At 35.8% G+C, this 21,109-nt stretch overlaps 1 protein-coding gene across 5 annotated transcripts in view; it reads left to right on the forward strand.

Annotated features, from left to right (window-relative positions):
• CNST (consortin, connexin sorting protein) overlaps positions 1-21,109 on the forward strand; it is a 58,963-nt gene that overhangs the window by 27,913 nt on the left and 9,941 nt on the right. For all 5 annotated transcript variants that reach the window (XM_033054250.2, XM_033054252.2, XM_033054251.2 and 2 more), the window contains 7 exons: positions 2,960-3,165; positions 6,075-6,105; positions 8,472-8,558; positions 8,996-9,110; positions 11,514-11,535; positions 11,709-11,805; positions 16,738-17,612. In XM_033054250.2, the coding sequence (XP_032910141.1) occupies positions 2,960-3,165; positions 6,075-6,105; positions 8,472-8,558; positions 8,996-9,110; positions 11,514-11,535; positions 11,709-11,805; positions 16,738-17,612 (1,433 nt within the window). The remainder of the gene's footprint in view (positions 1-2,959; positions 3,166-6,074; positions 6,106-8,471; positions 8,559-8,995; positions 9,111-11,513; positions 11,536-11,708; positions 11,806-16,737; positions 17,613-21,109) is intronic.

Here is a 21,109-nt window from a genome sequence, read left to right on the forward strand (position 1 = left end):
GTTTTCTGTACTAGAAACTTCTGTTACTGGTGACTTAAGCTAGTGCTACTGAATATGAAAATTCAACTTCATGTAAAAAACAGAGGGCAACAGCCATAATTTTATTTTGATAGCAAATCCCTATACTTGCACCTTGGATTCATTCTCAGGCAGTCAACAAAGAGCACCTTAATTTCATTTATTTGCAGTACTGACAAAGAAGAACCTGAGAAATACTGAAATATGTGAGTTTTCATTCAAAAAGTGTGTCAAAGTTTGATCTTTGTTAGGCTGCTTCTGTGAGATTGGGGAAATTGAGAGAAAGTTTGCTTCTCCCCATATCTTAGGAAACATTGGATCACCCAGCTGGGCATGGAAGGGGTCAGTTAAACATTTGTGAGCCTGGCAGAGCAAAAACTTGAACCTGGCTCTTTGCTTAGGGCCTGCTGAGTGCTCTGGCCGCTGATGTCTTCTGTGTCTTTTCACACAGATTTTCATAAAGTCTTTGGTTACCTTTTGGGGTAGAGTAAATATTAGTGCTTTATAAAGTGAAAAACTTAGTTCTTTCTTATTAAAAAACCAGAAATATATGTAAGATACTTATATCTAGTGGGAAAAAAAATTATCTGCTTTGGACAGTAAGACTGATTGATTCCTGGATAAAGTAGTGTGCTGCTTTCAAGAACAGGGAGAAAAGGAAAAAAAAGGGATCTTAGACCATCACATCTTTATAATGAAATAGCATTACTAAGTGTTACAATAAAAGTTTTGTTGTAGTGCTACTAAGGCACAAATATTGTCTTGTGTTGAAAATCTAACAAGTTAAAATTAACCCACTTAAGTGTAAGGCCCCACTTTCAAAATCAGGGAAGAAGTTTGAGGGTAGAATTTGATTCCAAGTGACAGCTCAACTTTATGTACAAATAATAATGCAGTTTATAAACTATAGCAACAGTATCACGATTAAAATTAAGGTTTTTCATAATAGTTGCTATTGAGCATGTTGCAGTCAATGTTCATGTTTTGATCTGACAGGTGATTATTAACTGCTTAATAAAGTGCAGCTTGAAGTGATGTTTGGTTTCTTTGTTTTTCTGGGAGAAAAGGTTTGCCAGAACATGAAGACCCTCTTTTCTGGCTTCATGATAATGTGCTAAACAGGAAGCTGTATTTTTAAAGAGAGCCTTAATTCCAGCTGTAGAAGTATTTCCTGGTTTGTATCTTACATCCAGTTATGTCTCTTGTTGCTTTTGGCCCGCAGGAAGCCCAAATAAATACCGGAAAATCAGACATGTGCATTAATTTTGAAGCAGCAATGTTAAGTTACACCCATATTTTTTCTGGCAGTAAGCCCTGTGAAAATAGCCACCCACTGAGATTATTAGTATTCCTAACCTGGATAGTTTACTAAATAAAGAGTTTAAAATAATCAAAAGTAAAATGGTGGAGCCTTCCATGGACAAGCTAATGCCTTTCTTAGGTCCTAAATCTTAAACCTGAATCCTCGTTATTGGGTTTCAGTGGCAATGAAAACAAAGGGGTCTGAAACCAAGTGCCCAAGAGAGGACACAAAGATACTTGAAACAGTGCCCTGAGCTGTCCATCTTTCAGATGATAACATGATTTCAGAAAATGGGTGTAGCTGGGGAACAATGCTCATCATAATTTGAGTTTATTAAAAGCTTCTTGTGCACATTTCCATGGCCAAATTCTCTGAAGTGTTTTAAGTAATTTTGAGATTTTTTTTTTTAAGTTCAATCTTATGCAAGTGTGTGAAATTGAATGTTTTATAGAGAAATAAAAAAATAGTTTATTAACTGTTGGAATCAGCTGTAGTTTTCTGGTTGTTCCTAAGGCTGTGTTTTACAGGAAGCTGTAATTTATTGCTTTTATTCTCTGATCTTTATGAGAAACCGATCCAGTCAGTATATGGGTAGCTGATTTCTCCCACTACTGCTGTCACTACTACTACTCTACACTTCTTTCTTAATTTCATTTAACATTTTCTCATAATTATCATATTCGTGATCGAAATACACAAGTTTTGCATTTCTAACAATAAAATGTGGGATTTGCACCCAGAGAGTTTTTCCCTGTAATATTCTTATAATGTTGTACTTTACATTATTCTTCATATCTACACCCAGATGCCTGACTTTTTTTGGCTTCTATAAAACTGGAGACAGGCAACAGTGAACTTCCTGGAAACGTACCATGGAGAACCAAGTTTCTGTCTAGCAAGAAGTTCTGTCTGAGATCTAAATTCAGTTTTCATAGCCCTTGTGTCATTATTGCCAACATAGATCAGCACTACTGCCTGTTTCTCTCAACAAACAAACCATCTATCAACAAACTATCCAAATGTGTAGAGGGGTCTTCCTTTTCAACTAGGACAGTCCCCTCAGTCATCTCTCTCCTACAATAAAATCCCACACTGGCATCATCTGCTTCTTTCTACCCTTTAAGATCCTGCTGTCACTGTGAGGAGCCGCTGTGTTGCCATCTAAAAAGCAGAAACCCATTGAATTGTCTTTCCTTCCTTTCTTGTCCATCCCCAGGACACCTCCTTCTATGAGGTCCTTGGCAGGAGCAAAGAGACAAACTGAGAACCTCTTTCCTACTGTCCTCACCTACCTGCTGTTTGCTCTTTTTGAGCAAAAAGCACTTTTAAGTCATCCTGGTCTCTTACTAAAAACTGTATAACACTTTCTCAGTGTTCTGATTTTTTTTTTCCCCCATAAGTGAAAGCAGGGTCCCAGCTAGAAGTGTACAAATATATCTGATGTATGTTACTGTGTTCTAACAGGTAGGTGTGCTGACAGTGAGACTACAACTAATTTTGACAATGCCAATATTTAGTTTAGCAGTGATGTCATTTATATTAAGCTTTTATTCATCGTGTTCATATTGAAATTTCCTAAAAGAAGAAACTCAATGTGTTTTTTTTTAATCCTAACCTGAGTCCGTGTCCTTTTTAAAGGCATTTCTACAGTGGAAACCACAGCAATCCAGGAGGAAAATACTCTTATTACAGATACAGATTTTGTGCAGGCTGAAGGTACTGTTGAAGCAAAGGAAAACTTACATCCAAAAGACCAAAAGCAAACGTTGCAGTCTCTTTTCTCTTTGCTCCGTGAAGAGGTTGAGCAGATGGATTCAAAGATACTGCCCCTCTGTCTCCATCAGGTACTTTCTATGATTTTGGGGTTTTGCACCCAGTTTTATTTTTATTTGAGACCTTTTTCATCAGGAAAAATATGTATAAATGCAATTTATGCCAATATTCATATCTAGATGGGATATTTTGATGCATAACAGATGGTCAAGGCAAGTATCTCCTCTGAGATCTTCTAATATTTGTTAAATTATAAATTGCCTTGTAAATATATTCTGTAGTTAAAGGAAACTCTTAAGGATGGGTTTCTAACTCCCCAAATGGTAAAATTAGTTTGGCAGGAAGAATTAGAAAAATCACTCTTTAATATACCTCGACTAATGTTTGTAAGACACTTGTATAGTTATAGAACAGCAGACACCTAAATAAAATTTTAAATCTGGAATTGTTTTTGCTACTACAATCATCTTTCTAGCATAAATTTTATTAATGAATTATTAGGATTCAAGGTTTCTTAGTGTATACCTTTGTTTAAGCACAGTTTGCCACACCTGCAAGACCAAAGGGAATACTGTGGTTTGAAAAGCAATCTTTCTTACAAACTGGCCAGTAGGTTGCTTTTTTTCCTGGAAGTTATGATGCAGAATGAATATGTGGCTAGAACTTGATGCAGTAATAATTTACAATTCAGTTGTGTCAGACTAACAGGAAATTAGAAGAGCTTTTGCTTGGCTGTGATGTCTAATATGGACCATATGTAGATACTAAACCTGTCTAATTTGACATAGCTGCATTGTCTTTATTTTGGAAGATATTTTAAATTTCTAAACTGCAATGACATTGCTGCATTCTTCTTCTTTGATACAGATAAGAGATTATATAGGAGAAATAGATTTCTCTTTAGAGCAACATCATTTATAGATGATCTACATTTGACATAGAATTTTAAATTATGATTTCTAATCCATGCTTGAGCGAAGATATTTGATGTTGTTCCTTATCTTACGAGAAGCTTAGCTTTAGGGTTAACAATTTGTACTTGTAGCCTCATCAAATTTGGGGATTTTTCATGAGTCAGTACAAAGGTCATTTTTGGAAAAAAAGAATAGGGCAAAAACTTGAAATGTTTTACAAATATCAAGGGAATCAACTGCACATGATGGAGGTGAAATCTGTTGTTTTTCAGATGAGGAAGCCAAACCCTAAGGCGAAGAACTTTTTGAAAGTCATATGGGGTCTGTGACAGAACTGAGAACAAAATCCGCATATTTAGATTGAAATATGTATTCAAACACTATCTCTTTTTTTCCTAAAAATTATCAAGCATTTTGAATGGACTGTTTGAAAGAAAGCTAACAGAACTTACAAGGCTCATAACCTGTTTTTTAATAGAGAACAGGAGGGGGAAGGATTTTAAGTGTAGCCTTCCTGTAAAGTGAGTCTATTAAGAATTTTTTTCCCTTTCTAATGAATTGACCTGTCATCTTCAGTCCTTTTTTTCAGATTGCTAATACAGCCTGACAGTAGCATTAAACCAAGTCTAGCAAATACTCTTCTACACATTATTTTTCTATTCTCTATGCCAAAATTCAATGTAAAATCAAGAACTGTGTCAGATGTTCTGGAGTATTAACAGTTCATGGTGTTTGTGGGAAGTCTGTATTGAATATTTAAGGGATGTTGGATAATAGGGGCTGTTCTAAGAGTCAACTTCTAATTAAAATAGGACGTAATTTTTTTTCCTGTCTTGAATGGGATTAATTTGATTTGTTTAGGACTTGTTACAGAATCTAAGAGGTATTTTATATAAAACATAGGTAGAGCTTTGACAGCTCCAAAAATTTTTAGGAGGCTGTTGTAGACAGCAGACAAAATGTGCAGATAAACAACATTAAAAGTCACTTACCTATTCTCTTTCAAAGGTACTGGGCTCAGAATGGTCTAGTGCTTAGTAGTAAGACAGAGAGCCAGGAAATACAATTTGTAACCTAGGCCCCCCTATCAAGTTGCTGTCTTTTTTGAGCAATCATCTTCAGACTTACACAAAAGTGCTTATTTCAGCCCTCCATATTATGACTACTTAAATCTATATGTCCAAAAGCTTTTGAGACTTAATTTTTGAGTGGTCCCGCAGAAGTCATTGGGGAATCATTTATGAAGTGCCTCAACCTGAATGTTCTGGTATCAGGGTTAGCTGCAGGTCCTGGACACATTTTGCAAGCTCTGGCTTTGCATCACCACACATGGCAAATAGGAAGGATGCCAAAATTCACTGTCCCTGAGGACTGATTAGTTGCTACTTGTAAAGGTCACTGGTAGTGTAGAGCTGTGCGGAATACTTCTAAGGTTTATATTTTTTTGTATTTCATTGCATCTGCAAACAAAGATGTCAGTATTCCTCAGCTTTCTAGGAAAGCCTGCACAGTTTTGTAACAAGCACAAGTAAGTTATTGTTGCAATTCTCAAATATTTTTTGTCTACAGAGACACAAAGACTGTTCTTTTCTCATCAGTCAAAAAACCTCCATTTCTGTTTTAACACATTGCAGTGTAGTGCTCAGGAGAGCATAGCAATGATTTAAATTTGATCAAACATAAGGATACATTGGTCAGGCACAGAACTCAAACTTCTGAACTTATATCAGTAGAAATAGTATTTCTCTTGCAGGCCATTTTAAAACTTTCTATTAAGATAACTAAAAATGTTTCTGAAATAATTTTTATTATTGTAGCAACATAAAACACTGTAAGAGTTGGGTAAATCTGATTTGTGTGAGAGGACTTAATATTTCTTTAGTGTTTGTTACTCTTTTACAACATTTTTCTTAGAACGGGAATGCATGTATTTTGTCTGAACATTCATATTTTACCCACACTAAATAAGAACCTGTAAACCAGATATTTAGAACTATGATAAAAAGATTTTGTCCTTACCATTGTCATGAAAATTATAGATTCTTAATTTTTTTTTACTTTTGCAGATAGCTGAGACCTATTTTCAAGAGGAGGAATGTATCCTTTTACTTGCAGAAATTGTTGTACAATATTAAAATAATGTGGTATGATAAAACATAAAAGTCAAATGCTTTGCTGTTAACTCACATCTTGTGAGTCAGGGTTAGAAAGAAGTGAACAACTATAATTTACCCAGGAGTGAATACACAATATGCTAGCAAATCCTCTTTAATCAAGGAACTGGACTGTGAGTTAGGGGATAAATTCACTTCCAACAGCTGTACTGATGTAATTGGTAGTAGCTGGACATAAGCATGGAAGTAAGAAAACATTTTCAAACAAATTTTGTTTTTATAAGATAACTTCTATTCTAAATATTAGTAACTGGGAAAATGTCCAATTTAGAGAAAGGATATGTATTATATCAAATAGGCTGCTTATAGTAATGAAACAATTGTCACAACAGTTGATTAGAGTATGTAATAAAAATGTCTAGATTGGAATTAAAATACCAAACACATGAAGCTGAGATCAGCAACCTGCAAACAATAGCCAAAATGTGTTTGATGAATGCTAATTTGTCAAAATTATATCAAGGAAGTCTGAGAAATTATTGTAGGAAAATATGGGTACTTGCTTCTGGAAACAGTTTCATAATCAAAATAAGTTTATTTTTATTTTTTCCTAGATAATGCAAGTAAGTTTGATTAAAAAATTGTAATAGTTGAACTGCTGATAATTACTCTGATATATTTCAGTAACTGTGTGAGAGAATAACAATATTAAATGTCAAAGCTAAGTTAGAATTTTAGAAAAGGCGGACAGGGATTTCCTCTTTGCTTTAAAGGGAAAATGATGAAATAAGAGGCCAGTGCTAAGCCCTTAAGGTATATGTGATTCACTAAGATGCATCATATATTACAGAATTTGTGCATTCAGATTATTATGTTATTTGTACAAACAAAATACAACAATAGGCAATTGTTTAGCAGGCATAAGAAATGCATAAGAAACCCAGACAAATTTTATTAGCCTGTAGATAAAATCAGAGAGCTAACAGTTGCAATACTATAAAAGCAACGTATAAAATAAAATATCCATCACTGTTTTAGACTACTGCACTTTTGTTTTGGTCATCCTAATTCACTCGTTCCGAAAATGTGAATTGCACAGCACAAATGAAAGGCATGGAAAAAATCTGTAGCAAATTATGGTACAGGGGAAAGTACAATAAATTTAAAATATAAATGGCATGGTAGAAACAATTCCTCTTTCATTGAAGTTGCTTTAATTGAAAGGCACTCTATTTAAAGCTGATCAAAGGAATATTTTTTAATGCAATGGACACCTGATGTGAGGAATTCAACACCACTATATAATACATATTTATGAAGGATATCTCCACTGTACCTGCAGCCATCAGTTTCCTGAGGTTAATAAAGAACTTACTTGATCATGTTGCACTGTATTAATTATCCATGACAGACATTTTAATTCATCCAGTGTGGAACCTCATATTAACAATAATTCAGGGTTTGTTGCTGTAATCCTCTAAGGCTCTCTCTGTGATCTGTAATTCTCTTTCTAATAACAGATTTCCTGAAGACAGAGAATATTCTTTCCATTAATATTGTTGTTCATAAACCATGCTGTTGCATGAGGCTAACCAGAATAACAAGTACTGGTTGTGTTTTTGTAATAATTACTCCAGTGTTTTAATTAGCATGAATAATGGAAAGTGGTTTTTCAGTAGTACTGAGAACCTCATTCACTGTACTTCCATCCTCATTGTATTGCAGAATTACATTTCCAATAGCTGCTTAAATAACTTTAAACAGAACAACTAACTATTCAGTCTCATTGGTATTAGAATTATCCTGACTGTTGTAAAACAGGTGATTTTCAGTATACTTTGTTCACATTTTGATAACCCTAAGCAAGGGGAAAGAGTTCTTCATATAGAGGAAAAGTGAGCAGAATCTTCAGGAAGACAAAAGGTAAATTCAGCAAACAGTGTTGTATACAATGGTTGAAAAGGGGGCAGGTGTTTTTCAAAAATTGAAGTTGGATCAATTGTTTTAATACTGTCTCCAGCCGGTCAGTAGAAAGGAGCCATATTTTCAGTTAGTCATGGTTATTGACATGTATTTGTATTTCTTGAGAGATACATGCTGGTATTTGTGCCATTGTTTTGCTTTTCATTTCCCAGAGATTTCATTTTTTGGTAAAGTTACCAGCATAATAACATTTCAGTAATTTCTTTTGCGGAAAAATCTTTTGTTGAGCTTCAGGCACGTGAATCATTTTGATCAAATAATTTCAAATTTCAAGTGTGTAATTGCTTCCCTTTCAAACATGATGCCAATTATAAGTAAGCCATACCATGTCCACGTGTGTGCATTTGCCTTTAACCTTCCATTCAGATGAGAAGGCCATGAAGTTCATACAGCTTGAACGACTTTATCATGAGCAGCTGCTTGCAAATCTTTCTTCCATACAGGAACAGTGGGGTGAGTACCAGCTAAACTAATATGGTAGAAGAAAGACTTTCATTTTTATTTCTAAATAATAGAGTCACTCACATTTCCAGGCTAAAAAAGTTACATAGCAAAAGCAGCGTTTATATCAGAATTTCTCTGAGATTGTTACAAGAAGGGTATTCCTGCTTTGTATTTGTTTGCACACATTTAATTATAAGGGTGTAGATAGTTTGTACTTCTCTATTCTGTTAATCGAGATTTTGATCCACAGATGTTTCAAGCTTATTTTTGGGTTAGGGTCGGTGAAAATAAAAGAATTTAATGCTGTTCTGCATAGATTGAAACAAGACTGTAGAACATACACAGGAAAGTTGTCAATATTTCTCCATTAATTAGTTTCACCTATTTGTTTTATATTAAGCTACTTTTGCAGTATCTTGAGTAAAAGTTATTTCGATTTAATTTAGAAAGAAAATGGAAAACAGCAGTTCCCAGTCAATTTACAACACAGAGGAATTCAGATAAAGAACTGAGTGGCCAAGAACTGGAAAGGCTTACTAGAGTTTGCTCCTCACATCAACAGTAAGTATAAGAAAGTATTGTTACTCCTCAAACTAATATGTTACTGCAGCTGTTGTCTCTTTGCCATCACAGGTGTTTTAAAATAATCAGTGTCAAAATAAAAGTTGCATCACCGACTTGAATCTGGTTATAAAGTGGTGGTTCCTTCTGATATGTAACTAAAATATTTTTACCATCAGTTTTCACATTCTGTTAATATTGTTTGCAGAATGCGTGAAGACTCATTTCAGCAAATCATCAGTTTTCCAGAACTGGATTTTTGAGTTGTATTATTTCAACCAGAGGGAAAACTGAATAGTGTTAATTCAGGAGGAGAAGGACTGTAGAGCTAATGATGGTGTTCATGTCTGATAGTTACTGGCTTAATCATTGTTTCAAAATGCAAGTGTCCAGCATCTCAGACTTCAGCACCCATACCTACCCTATAGGATTTTATTCCCAAATTTCCACATTTTAGGACAATTCCTTAATACTTAAAGTAGTTCTTGTTACCTTTTATAAATTTCATCTAGGTCACATTTACACAAAGTAGTGATTCTATACTTTCCTAGCATGACAGTATTCTGAACAGTGAAATCTCAGTTCATGGCAGCTTTGACTGATCCATCAGCCTCCTGAGTCAGTGGGTCACAGTATAACAAACTTGTGGGCAGTGCCTCGGGTGCTTTTCTGGGTAGCAACATGTATGGGACTGTACCAGTCAGGAAGGAGGAGATCTTTTTTTTTCATGGGTGAGTGTCCTACTGTCCAGACATCAATTTTAAGGCACAGATGGAAAAAATCATAGGAACTGCTGCAAAATGATCAGCCAACAGCAATAAGGAAACTAACCACATTCAAAGGCCTACCTGTGACAGGCAAGATGCTCTCAATTAGATGAGGGAACTTTCTCTGCATTGGCTTAGTCAGTCTGGATAGAAGAAAAGCCAAAATGCTCCTGTTGCTCCTAAAGAGTATGACGTGGTATCAAATTCTTTTCTTCTGGATGATGGTACCAAAGTTGGAAAACACCCCAGCTGAGTGCCAGAATCCAGACAGGGATTTTTTATCTGAATTTATCTGATCTTTTATTCTGAATGCCTTTGGGAGGTAGTCCCTGGAAAGGCATTCCTGCATTCCCAGAGGAAGTGGGGGCAGGTGTAGCACTGGAGCTGCAGGTTGCTGCTGCTGAGGGGTGGCACTGAGCGCCTGTGGCTGCCTTAGTCCATTTCCCTGCACACGACCTCGTGAGCACACAGAAAGGCTGAGGCTCAGGTCTGCTGGGATTTATGTGCTGCAACGAGCAGCACCTCCCTCTTGCACCTGGCTTGTCACCTTGTTGAGAATAACTCTGTTTTCTCCTTCTTTCCAGTTTTGAAATATCATTCCCTGTTCTGAGAAACTCTGCAATTTGAGAAAAATTAAGGCTTGTGTTCATTTGCTGTGATAAGTGCTCTGTATTTAATATTATTACTCTGTCAAACTGTAGGCAAAGCCTATTTGCTTTTATTGTTTCCTATAGGGTTTTTTCCCTAAGCTTTAAACTCATTTTACATTTTAATTAAAATTTCACTTTAATTTTTAATGAATTGCACACAGGTCTTGAAAACGTGACCATTTTGCTTTTGTAATTGAAAGTAATATAACTTTTTCTGAGACGCAAGGTTTACAGCTACATACTGGACATGTTTGCTTTTTAAAAATAGTTTTGAGTATCCTTTTTTTCAAGTTTAAATGGTGAAATTTAAAAGTCATTTTAACTTTTTAAAGTTTTTGTTAGATAATATGAGCATCAGTACTCTTCCCTTGTCTTTCCAATTTTTTTTCAGTTGCTTTAAATAAAATGCTCCACATTTTATCTTCATTGCTGTAAGACTGCAAGACAGATTGTGTGTGATAAATCACATTGTGTATAAATCTCTATCCAGCTGGCAAAGTCCACACTGGCTGTGAGCAGCATTGATTCACCTGTGAATCTGAATGGAGTCAGTGGGAGCTGCAGTACCTTAGAGAATCCAGAAAATGTCCCAGTCTATGGAGAGGGAAATGTGTTTTTTGGGGAGGGTGTTTCATTCCTCAGTCTCTTTTATAGTGGTCACTATTTTAAATAATAGTAGATATCAAGTTGTTATATGGTTTTTAAAGTTGGTAGAGTTTCTTTGGAGCATAACCTTTTACAGGAATGTACATTGCTTGATACGTTGCAGTAAATTTTCTTCTGACTGCTTTCTCAGGTGGAATGATGTTAAGGCTAATTGGTCTTCTGATGATGTTCATGCAAGTACAGATCTAGCAGGCTGTCAATGGAAGAAAAACTCTGTGCTAATTTTAGAGCAGAGCAAAGGTTTTTAAGATTTCACATTTATTATGAAGAATGTTGTCACTAGGTTGTTTAATTTATTCTTTTTTCCTTTGTTGCTGCAGGCCACAGGCATCCAAAAATAAGGTAAGCAGCTGTTTAATTGAATTCTACTTTGTCAAAAATTGGTAATAAATATATTTTAAATATAAGATAAAATCTTTCCAGTTTAGAAGCTTTTTGAAGTTTGAATGTCTCAAAAAGTCACAGCATTCCTGTTTAATTCCAAAAATTATAGGTAATACTATCATATTTTACAGCTAGTAGCTGCAGAAAATATATGGGAAAGCAGTCATTCGCCTCAGTTAATGGAACCCAGGATTTTAAAGGAAAGAGAAACTACTGCTTTTAAATCAGGTATGTGTGTATGTATGTACATGTGCATAGATTTGTTTTAAATATTGCACTGTAATGACATATTCCATAAATACAATGAAGCTATTTCACTTGAAGCTACAGCACTTGTTGGATCTCTACAGATGCACAAATGGATGAATTTATTTTTCTTAGCACAATGGATAAATAATGCAATTTTAATTAGTCATTGGTATTCATAATTGTAAAGTAATTCTAACCTCCATTTAAAAAAAGTCTTAAATGAGCATGCATTTATAGTAGCTTATTTAAGCCACAAAATTGTATAAAACTGAAGATAAAATGCATAGTTTTTATGTATATAAATATGTAGTAGGTAATCAACCTGGTGACAGACATTCTGAGGGGTGGCAATGGAGTACAGTTAACAGTATTAGTAACTGTTTTAAATTACATGCAGTGTACTGATTTTGAAATGCATTTTTTCTGAAGCCACACAGAAGATGATAAAGCCTTTGGGGGGTCTTGAAGAGAAGAACATTCAGTTAATTGTTTTCAGTGTATACTTTTATGTCAGCCTCATTTGCCTTTTTCTGCCTTGGGGCAGTGGCCGTTTTGTTTGAGCAATTTGTTAGAATCTTTAGGTTCTTATGAAACATTTACAAATTAATGAATTGTTAAAATGGGGACAGAGTGGGAAAGAATATTGGTAGACAACCAGGCTGTGCTTTCTCTCTCCTCTCTCTGAGCAAAAAGTTTCTGGTATTTTGCCGTATTCCAGTTGCCAAAATTGGCTTAAGCTGAGCACCTTTCCTCAAAACCAGCTAGAAATCCTCACAAGATGAGAACTTGCCTAAATGATCCTAGGAGGTCCCTTTGAATCTAAACTATCCTACAAATGTGTATCAGCCAGGATGTTCAGGAGAATCAGAAATTAGTGAAGATACAGAGTCACAGTTCTCTACGTGTGGATCCTCCTAAACTCCATGCTCTTTTACCATGACCCCATACTGCCTTTTCTTCACATTTATTCTTGTAACCCAACTAAACATAAAGCATTAGAAACATGAAACAAACATGTTCTACAGCTCAAAAAGCAGATCAAAAGAACACAGTGCTTTTTATTTTTGGATGGTTGGAAATTCCCATGGAAAAAAAAGAGACAGTTAGAGTCTTTCCTCTGATTTTATTCCAAGTGGGAACAAAAGCTTTCTGGAGAGCAGAGTTTCTGAACATTTGATCATTCTGAATTCAGGAGCATTTTGTTTCAATGTTGAAATACTCTAGTATAACATCTTGACTTAATGTGGAAGGAATTAATGGTGCAAATGGATCTTTTCATGCCTTTCTCTTACTGCAAATATTGTCAAAATATCATCAGAATCTTTGGGTTCCTGTGAAATGCTGGTAACTTAATAAAGCTATGTCGTTCAATAAACAGAATTTTTCAGCAGTGCTAAGTGCTTTCAATACAAAGATAGGAATATTTCTACCCTAACTCGAGTTTAAATGGTTGAGATTTGCTAAAGATGCTTTTACAAGATTAGTGCCTTTTGAGGAAGCAGTGAATTCTCTCTCTGACAAATGTGAGCAGTTGTTCAGGCAGCATGTGGTCATTAGCTGCTGTGCCCTTCAATGTCAATGCATCAGTAGCATGGGGATGAATGGGTTTTGTTGCAGTTAGAAGGATTTGGGTAGGGAAGGCATCAGCATGAACCAGTGCAGAAATTTGACAAAGGTGATTCATAATCTGAAATAACATTCAGATAACAAGTGATCCACCTCAGGACTAGAAGCAATATGACCATTTGGGACTGGTTCTTGATTTTGCCTGAGCCCCTACAGAATCCTGTATTATAATAAAACATACAGTTCCTAATATTTAACCTTTTCAGTACTAGCTTAAATGCACAGACCTTCTCACTGGAAACTTAGAATGCTTGACTTCTGCTTTTTAGGTGGTTTCTTCCTCTAAAAACAAGAAAAGAAAAATGAAATGAAAAATGAGAAGTAAACATGTAAAGTTCTATTTTTCCTATACCCATATCAACTAAACCACAGGAAGAACTGCTTAACTCATTTAGCTGCTTGTAGTAGAAGTCGGACTTAGAGTAAGACAGGAAAAGGAAACTCTTAAGTGTTTTGAGAACTGGCCTTCATATGGATTCATATTTAATAAGAATTTGTGTAGCAATTACCAATAAGAAAATGTAAAATGCATTGTAGCAATATCTATATTACATTGTAGAGGTAGTTGCACTGTGCTATCTTTGAAATAAAATCAAACTTCCCTGGTAATCTGAAGCAAAAATTATTCCATTGATCTGCTAAGGTATTTGGAAACACAGTTTGAACTCTGTAGGCAGTTGTTCCTAAGAATTCACAGTTCCTCTCTCCTGGGGCTACAGCGACCAACAAACAAGTTTATAAGAAGTCATCCAGTCAAGATTCCTGGGACAGTACCTAATTAATTTTCTGCACTTCTGAACAAGGGTTGTGAATGGTGTATTCTATTACGTTTTACTGCCTGGAAGATTTTCCCTCTGAATTTACTAACAGAGAGAATTTGGCCCTTAATACTGTGTGTGTATATTAAAAGATGAGATTTGATTTCTTCAGTTTCTGACTGAAAGCAGAATAGCCTTAGTGTTAACTTAAGATAAATTAATGTGTTCCATGAAAACCTTCCTAATGAAGTACTGAATTTAACAAAACCCTTAGCATAAGTTTGCAGCATGTACGTATAGTTTAGACTCGTTTCCAGGATGGGGAAGAATTCTTTATACCCTATTATATTTTAGGTCCTATGGGATTTGTTTTTAATTGGGAAGAAGGACAAGGATGGAGAAGTGTGAATTCTCTGTTGGTAGATTACTGTAGATCAATACTCTGTCTGCTAGGCTGTCTTGGATTAACAGGACCAAGTGGTGCCTACAGGTTTCTGTGATGATCAAACCAGGTGTGGATCCTAATGCAACTCTGTTAGGGGGGAAAAAAAACATTTTTTAAATTACCATAAGTGCTTTTGTTGCTAAAACATTTGTAGTAGACAGTTGGTTTTACCTCTGTCAGTCAGGTAAAAATTAGTGCCCCGGGTGGATGTCTTCACTTAGTGTAGTCAAAGGTATCTTTTCTAATTTAGTCTTCAAGTATTTGTCTTAACTTGCCTTCAGTCTGTAACAGGCAAGGGTTCCCTGAAGTAGTTGTAAATACTGAACACTACTGAAAACCTGATGTGAATGATCATTGTATCCCAGGTCTTGTAAATCTGTGGTTAGATAACAGTGCTGGGATCATTACTTTCTCAGGAACAGTGTCCTGAGCTCAAGGGACACCTTTCACAGTAAAGAACCTGATTTAATTTCCGATTCCATTTAATCTTTGTTGCTGTTGGGGCTGCCAACAAAGATGCCTGTTGTGATGTGGATGTATCCACTAGGAAAAATTGACAGATGGTAATAAAATCTTGTACCAATAATCCAGGCTGTGTTTGAACTCATGACCTGTATGTGAAGGGCTCAGTATCCCATTACAAATCCCTTGAGCTATCTACTCATCTGTGTCTAAATTTTTAAAAGTCCCTGTCAAACACCTATTCTTTCAGTGTTTTACAGAAGTTAGATTCCTTGTACTCTTTCTGTTAATGTCATTCTGATGTTTTTTTCCACATTTTGATTTGCTTGGATATTATATTTTTCAATTTTAAAGTTTATCTTTTCTATGCTACCCTGCATTTCATTGTCCATTAAAAGGGGGATAGTTTGGAATTTAATGAAATTATTCAGTACAATGAATTAATGCAAACATTTATTTTAATGAATGTGACTATTTTGTGTAACAAGTTCAGGAAATCCCTCACATTTTAAGAGAGGTTTTAACAGGTGAGGAAGAATAAATTGGCATAGAGAACTCACTTAAGAAGGGAATTGTTTGACGTCTTTATTCATCTGTTCATAAGACCTTTCTGCTCTTTACTGTGACCAAAAAATACAAGTGTTTTCTAAAGTTATTAATTTGTTGATTGAGGTTATTACTATTACTGCAATGGTAGTCCTATTATAATACAGTCTTAACTAAGTTTTTTAAAAGTATAGAATAAAAGGTAGTTTCCGTCATAGTTAGCTTACTTTGATATTTTAATTCTTAACAGCCCCTTTCTCTCTTTTTAAGCCTAAAAACAGAGTTTTGGCTTTCTTGTAATGGTCAATATCTAATAATTTCATAGACAACTTGGGCTAACCATCTACTCCTTCATCAGCAGATCATGCCAACAGTAGGTGAATTCACAAGCTATGTAGAACTCCTTGTGTGTCTCTGACATTTCAGATAAGAAAAAATAATTGTTATATGTATCATAAATATGAATACAGGAATAAATTGCATCAAATTGTATTTTTAACACGTAAACTAATTTCCTGATCCAAAGCAGTGTCTTTTTATGCTGTCCATTTATAGGAAATGTAATTTATCTTTAGTTTAATGTTAACCAAAGGAGCTAATGATCTCCATATTTACAATTTATTAAATTAGTGTGATTTCAACATTTTTAAAGGAAATGCATATATCTCCCTAGGTGATAAATACACTGGCATCAAGATACAGTTTTCTGTAATTAAGTACATTTGCTTGAACTCCAGGCCTCCGTGAGATGACTCACGTAAAATATCCATTAGAAGGAAAGTGACTGTTCAGAAAGATACCTGCTTGCACATTGAGAGTAGCTTTTTTCAGAAGGACATTAAATCATGTGCTTCACCTGCAAGAATGTGTGCAAATACTTTTTTTTTTCCTGAATCAGGAGTCAGACAACTAACAAAAGTTATCCTGACAGGAGCATAATATGCCTGCCCTTTATAGGAGAGCATTTTGAAGCATTAGGTTACAATGTTATCAAATCACAGTATACTCTTTCCCCCCTGGGCTGATGCTTTGAATAATTTAAAAACTCTGGAACTGTTTTTCCTATTGCACTAGGTACTGAAACTTGTCCTGGCTCTGGACCAAAGAAAGAAGATAAACAGCTGAGCGCTGTTTCCCCAGGTGAAAACAAAACTGAGAGGCAGACAGAGGCAGCAAGGCTTCGGGTAGCTGCAGGAAAGGACCACATGGAGGAGCAGCACTGCAGTGCTGGATCGACATTGGAGCCACACACCCAGTCCACAGGGACAGTGGGCAGGCCTTCCTCGGGCTGTTTATCATCTGGGGATGCTGGTAAAGATAACAGTCTGCAGCTGAGGGAAAGACAGCTCTCCAAGGATGCAGTAAAAATAGAAGGGGCTGGGGAGCCTGGAGCGAAACTCCCTCTTGAGCCAATGGTAGATGCTTTGGCTTTAACAGATGCTGATTATATGCCTACTGATTTGGTTCCTTCTGATGAAGATGTGCCAGCTGATAGATCAAAACATGCCAGATCAAAACATGCTGCTGGGTCTTCAGAAGTTGCTTGTGGCCAGCTTGGAAATAGTGATTTAAAGCAGCAAGAGATACAGCCTGATGATGATGATGATGAACAGTCTTCATGGGACAGAACTGCATCAGATGAATGCTCTGGGTGTAATAAAGTGTCTGAACATGAGACTACTGCCCTTTCACAGGTGTCCACGGAAATACAGAGAGCAGCAGGACTGGAGGAGAAGGTCAATAATGAACAAGAAGATTTATTTCTGAGATTTTTGAATGGTAATGTAATAGACACTGAAGAATCTGCAAACTTAGCAAACCAAGAGGACTTTGACACTGTTCCAGATATTTCACCTGAACGAGCGTCTTATAATTCCCTGGAAGCTTTATCACTAGATGACAGCTTTTCTTCTCTTGATGAACTTACAAGGAGGATAGAGATTACTGAGGTAAATATTGTGAATCCTATAAATCTTTCATGTTTATCTCAGTTAAAATATTTTAGATATTGCCAAGTTCAAAATGTGTTAAACATTCCTTAATGTATCACTTTTTACATCTGAAATCTATACATATTTAGTTGTTCTGAGTTACTCAGAAAAAAAGTTTTATTTTAACTCTCTGTCTCCTTCTTGACTATGTTTCAAAAATAAGATTGATCTTATATATAAGTGTGATACCTGGGGGGCTTTTAATTTTTTTTTTTAAATTCTGTCAGAAACTGTTAAGAGATGTTCTCACAATTCCTGTTAAATCAAATTTTGTGTCTGAGATCTACATAAATGCCTATGATGTACCATCATTCATTTCTACACATAGAACAAAGTTTGCTTTTTTGTGCTTATTCTGTGGAGGTGAGAACTACATATATATAGATTCTGTATATGAATGAATGGACTTTGATTTTGTCAAGTTTAGGCAGATTTGTTCAACCCAAACTAAGAAAGAGCTTGTAACCCTGAACCCACTTTCCTTAAGCACTGCTGATAGGCCTGTAAGAAGGGAGAGTGCTTCATAAGCTAAATTGCTCTTCTGAAAATAGAGAAGATTTATTGCTTTGGGACTTTTTTTGAAAGTATAATGACGACATCTTTGCTTTATTTGTCTTCTGGTTTTGCTACATTTGCATCCATGGGACCTTAAGAGTTCTTTTCTTTAAATGAAAAAATGAGTATTGTGAAATGATGTTATTTCAGATGCTGGAGGGGGAAGACTTGCATGAAGGTATCTTCTTGGCTGTTCTCTATTTTTAAGATCTTTAACAATAGACTATCCCCTTGGCAATAAATTTACAGTACTTCTCTATAGATCAAGCTAATGCACAGAGACCAAGAACCCCCACAATTGCTCAAGGACAGTGACCAAGCAGGGGACTAAATAGTGAAGGTCATTGCTGATGTTATTACATGTTTGGTAAAGTCTCCATAACTGAAAAGAGAGCATTTTCTGTTTTTCTCCCCACCTTAACAGTTTTTTACAACCTTGCCAAGATCATGCCTCTTGTCTTTTTGTGGGTTCTCAGGCAGTATACCACATACCAGGACTGACAGCTGTGTGCACAAAACTGTACACAAGCAGATGTGGAAACACACATACATGTTAATACATGTTTCCAAAATTTTCAACTAACTCCTTTGGCTTGTGTTCACTTAGAGGATGGTTTTGAAAAAGAGTGTTTTGTTGACAGTCTGTGCTAAGCCCGTATACATGTATAACAAAAGACTAATTTAAGTATCATCCCTCAGCATTATATTTCTTTTGAGCCCACTGAAAGTTCTGCATTTTAGCAGAGAAGTACTGTTCTGCTTCACATAGATAAAGCCTAAATTAATCCAATAGCATCTATTTTTAAGTAGCTGTGTTTGTGCCATTTGTGTTTCAGAGGATGGGATAGGAAGCAGCATATTGATACTGTTAGAAGAAATATGCTTGTATTGATTGTCCCTGTGACCAATGATGATGCTTTATAGGGCATCTGATTTCAATTCTAGTTTGCTTTTCTGATGCTGGGACTGCCAGTACTCTGATGGCAGAGTTGAGTCTGCAGAGGAAGAAGTACCTTGAGTTTTTCCATAGTACTTTTTCAGGCCATATAAGGCATCATGTTGGCTGCCTTGGTGAGAGTCCACTTGAATCATTCTTAGCAGGAGGCCCGAGTTTTGTGTGAGGCAGGGGGCTTAAATGGAAGTCAGTAACAATTAAAATTTGTAATATGCAGTATCTGGGGTTGTTTCACAATACTTGAGATTTCTAGATGCCATAGGGTGAGTTAAGGACAGCACACCAAGCTTGTATTGTTTCATTATACTCTTATAGGATGTTGTTCCAGTTAATCTTGCCACCCATCAGTAGCCTAGAGGTTGTTTTTCAGAAGTGGTGAGCACCCACAGCTCTCTTGGAAGACACATTTGAAAGAGTTTGGCACCCCTGAGAAAGCAGCGTTGTTAAATTGTGTTCATTGACTCTGTTTTAGTGCTAAAATAAGATTGCACTGAAGTTTTGACGAGCAGACAGACATCTTTGTGCCCAACTGTAACACTTCTTTCTTTCTTGTCCTCTTGAAGGCTTTGAAATTGCATTGTTCAGGCTATGTCAACCTAAGAAGATAACAGTGTTTTCACACAGTAGTTGTTAATGGGATATCTAGAAAATGCATTGGTAACCACATGAGTGAAATGAAATTAAATTAATGACATGAAATGTACCAATATACGAGTAGAAAACAAAAAATTAATCAATTTGACTGATAAAACTTGTCATGAAGTAAGTGCTTACAGAACTGTCACAAACAAATTAGAATGGAAGGTGGAAGTAAAGATAATTTTGAAATAACCTGGGGACAAAACCCATGTGGTAAGATAAAATTTCATTAATGTTCTTCAATTACCATGTAATAATTCATTGAAAATGGGGAAGGGTAAATATTTGTGTATGTATTTACAGTTAGGAAGTCTTGCTTGGCTCCAGCTTGAGATCCAAGAATCATCTCATGCAGTTTTCTAAGTTAGATACTTTGTCACTTGCTTTCAGTTTATAATTTACAATGACTAATTACAAGAGTGAAAATTCACCAAATTCTGACTCTGGATTTCAATAGCTGCAAAACTGCAATAGTAGTTTTCGTGTTGTACAGGTGTTACACTGGATATTTCTTCACTAGTACAAACCATATACAACAACATGCAAATGATGAAAAACCACAGACATTTTACAGAAACAAGATTTGTACAGCTAACAAAGAGCTTTGAAGCACAGTCAGAAGCTGGCAACAACAGATATTAGAAGTATATAGCTCTTCTTAAATATCTTTGCTATCATTTCTGTGAGAATGAAATGACATACCAGTGGTAAAAGAAATTGTAACCTCAATAAAGTTGCATTTTGCTATATAAAATCAAAGGCTGTAGCATAAACTTTTAATGTGAGAGACAGTTAGGGAAGTGAGTAAAATGTTAAAGTTTTTCCTTATTAGAAAATTCTAATTGGGAAATTCTTCTTAGAAAGCAAAGATACTGAGACTGTCTACCAAAACATAAAGCTTTTGGATGGCAGTTTGTATGCCAAGAAATGAAGTCTCCACTAGGTTTAGAGGCAGTGTTTTGGATCCTTTGTTCTCTTGTATGGCTTGGGTCCCATAGCTCTGAGTTTGTGAGAACTGTGCTTCCATGTGAAGTGCTTACAGGGTATCTGAGGTATTTGTTACTGTATAAAGGAGCTCAGGTGCTTGCATGGCAAGTGTATCAGCAGGAAACATAGTTACTGTCTGTAGCTGTGGTGTGAATACTGAATCTGCTGAGTTAACTCTTTTTCAAACTCAAATTACTGACTTATCTAAGGTATTTTATTAGCAAAGGGGGTTGTCTGCTGCTTTTACTGTAACACAGGGCAGTCTTGGGTTTTTTCATTTCCAGAACTACTGCTTTAAAAAAATCCGGTATTGCCTGTA

The sequence above is a fragment of the Catharus ustulatus genome, chromosome 3, assembly GCF_009819885.2.
Source record: "Catharus ustulatus isolate bCatUst1 chromosome 3, bCatUst1.pri.v2, whole genome shotgun sequence".
Taxonomy (NCBI): domain Eukaryota; kingdom Metazoa; phylum Chordata; class Aves; order Passeriformes; family Turdidae; genus Catharus; species Catharus ustulatus.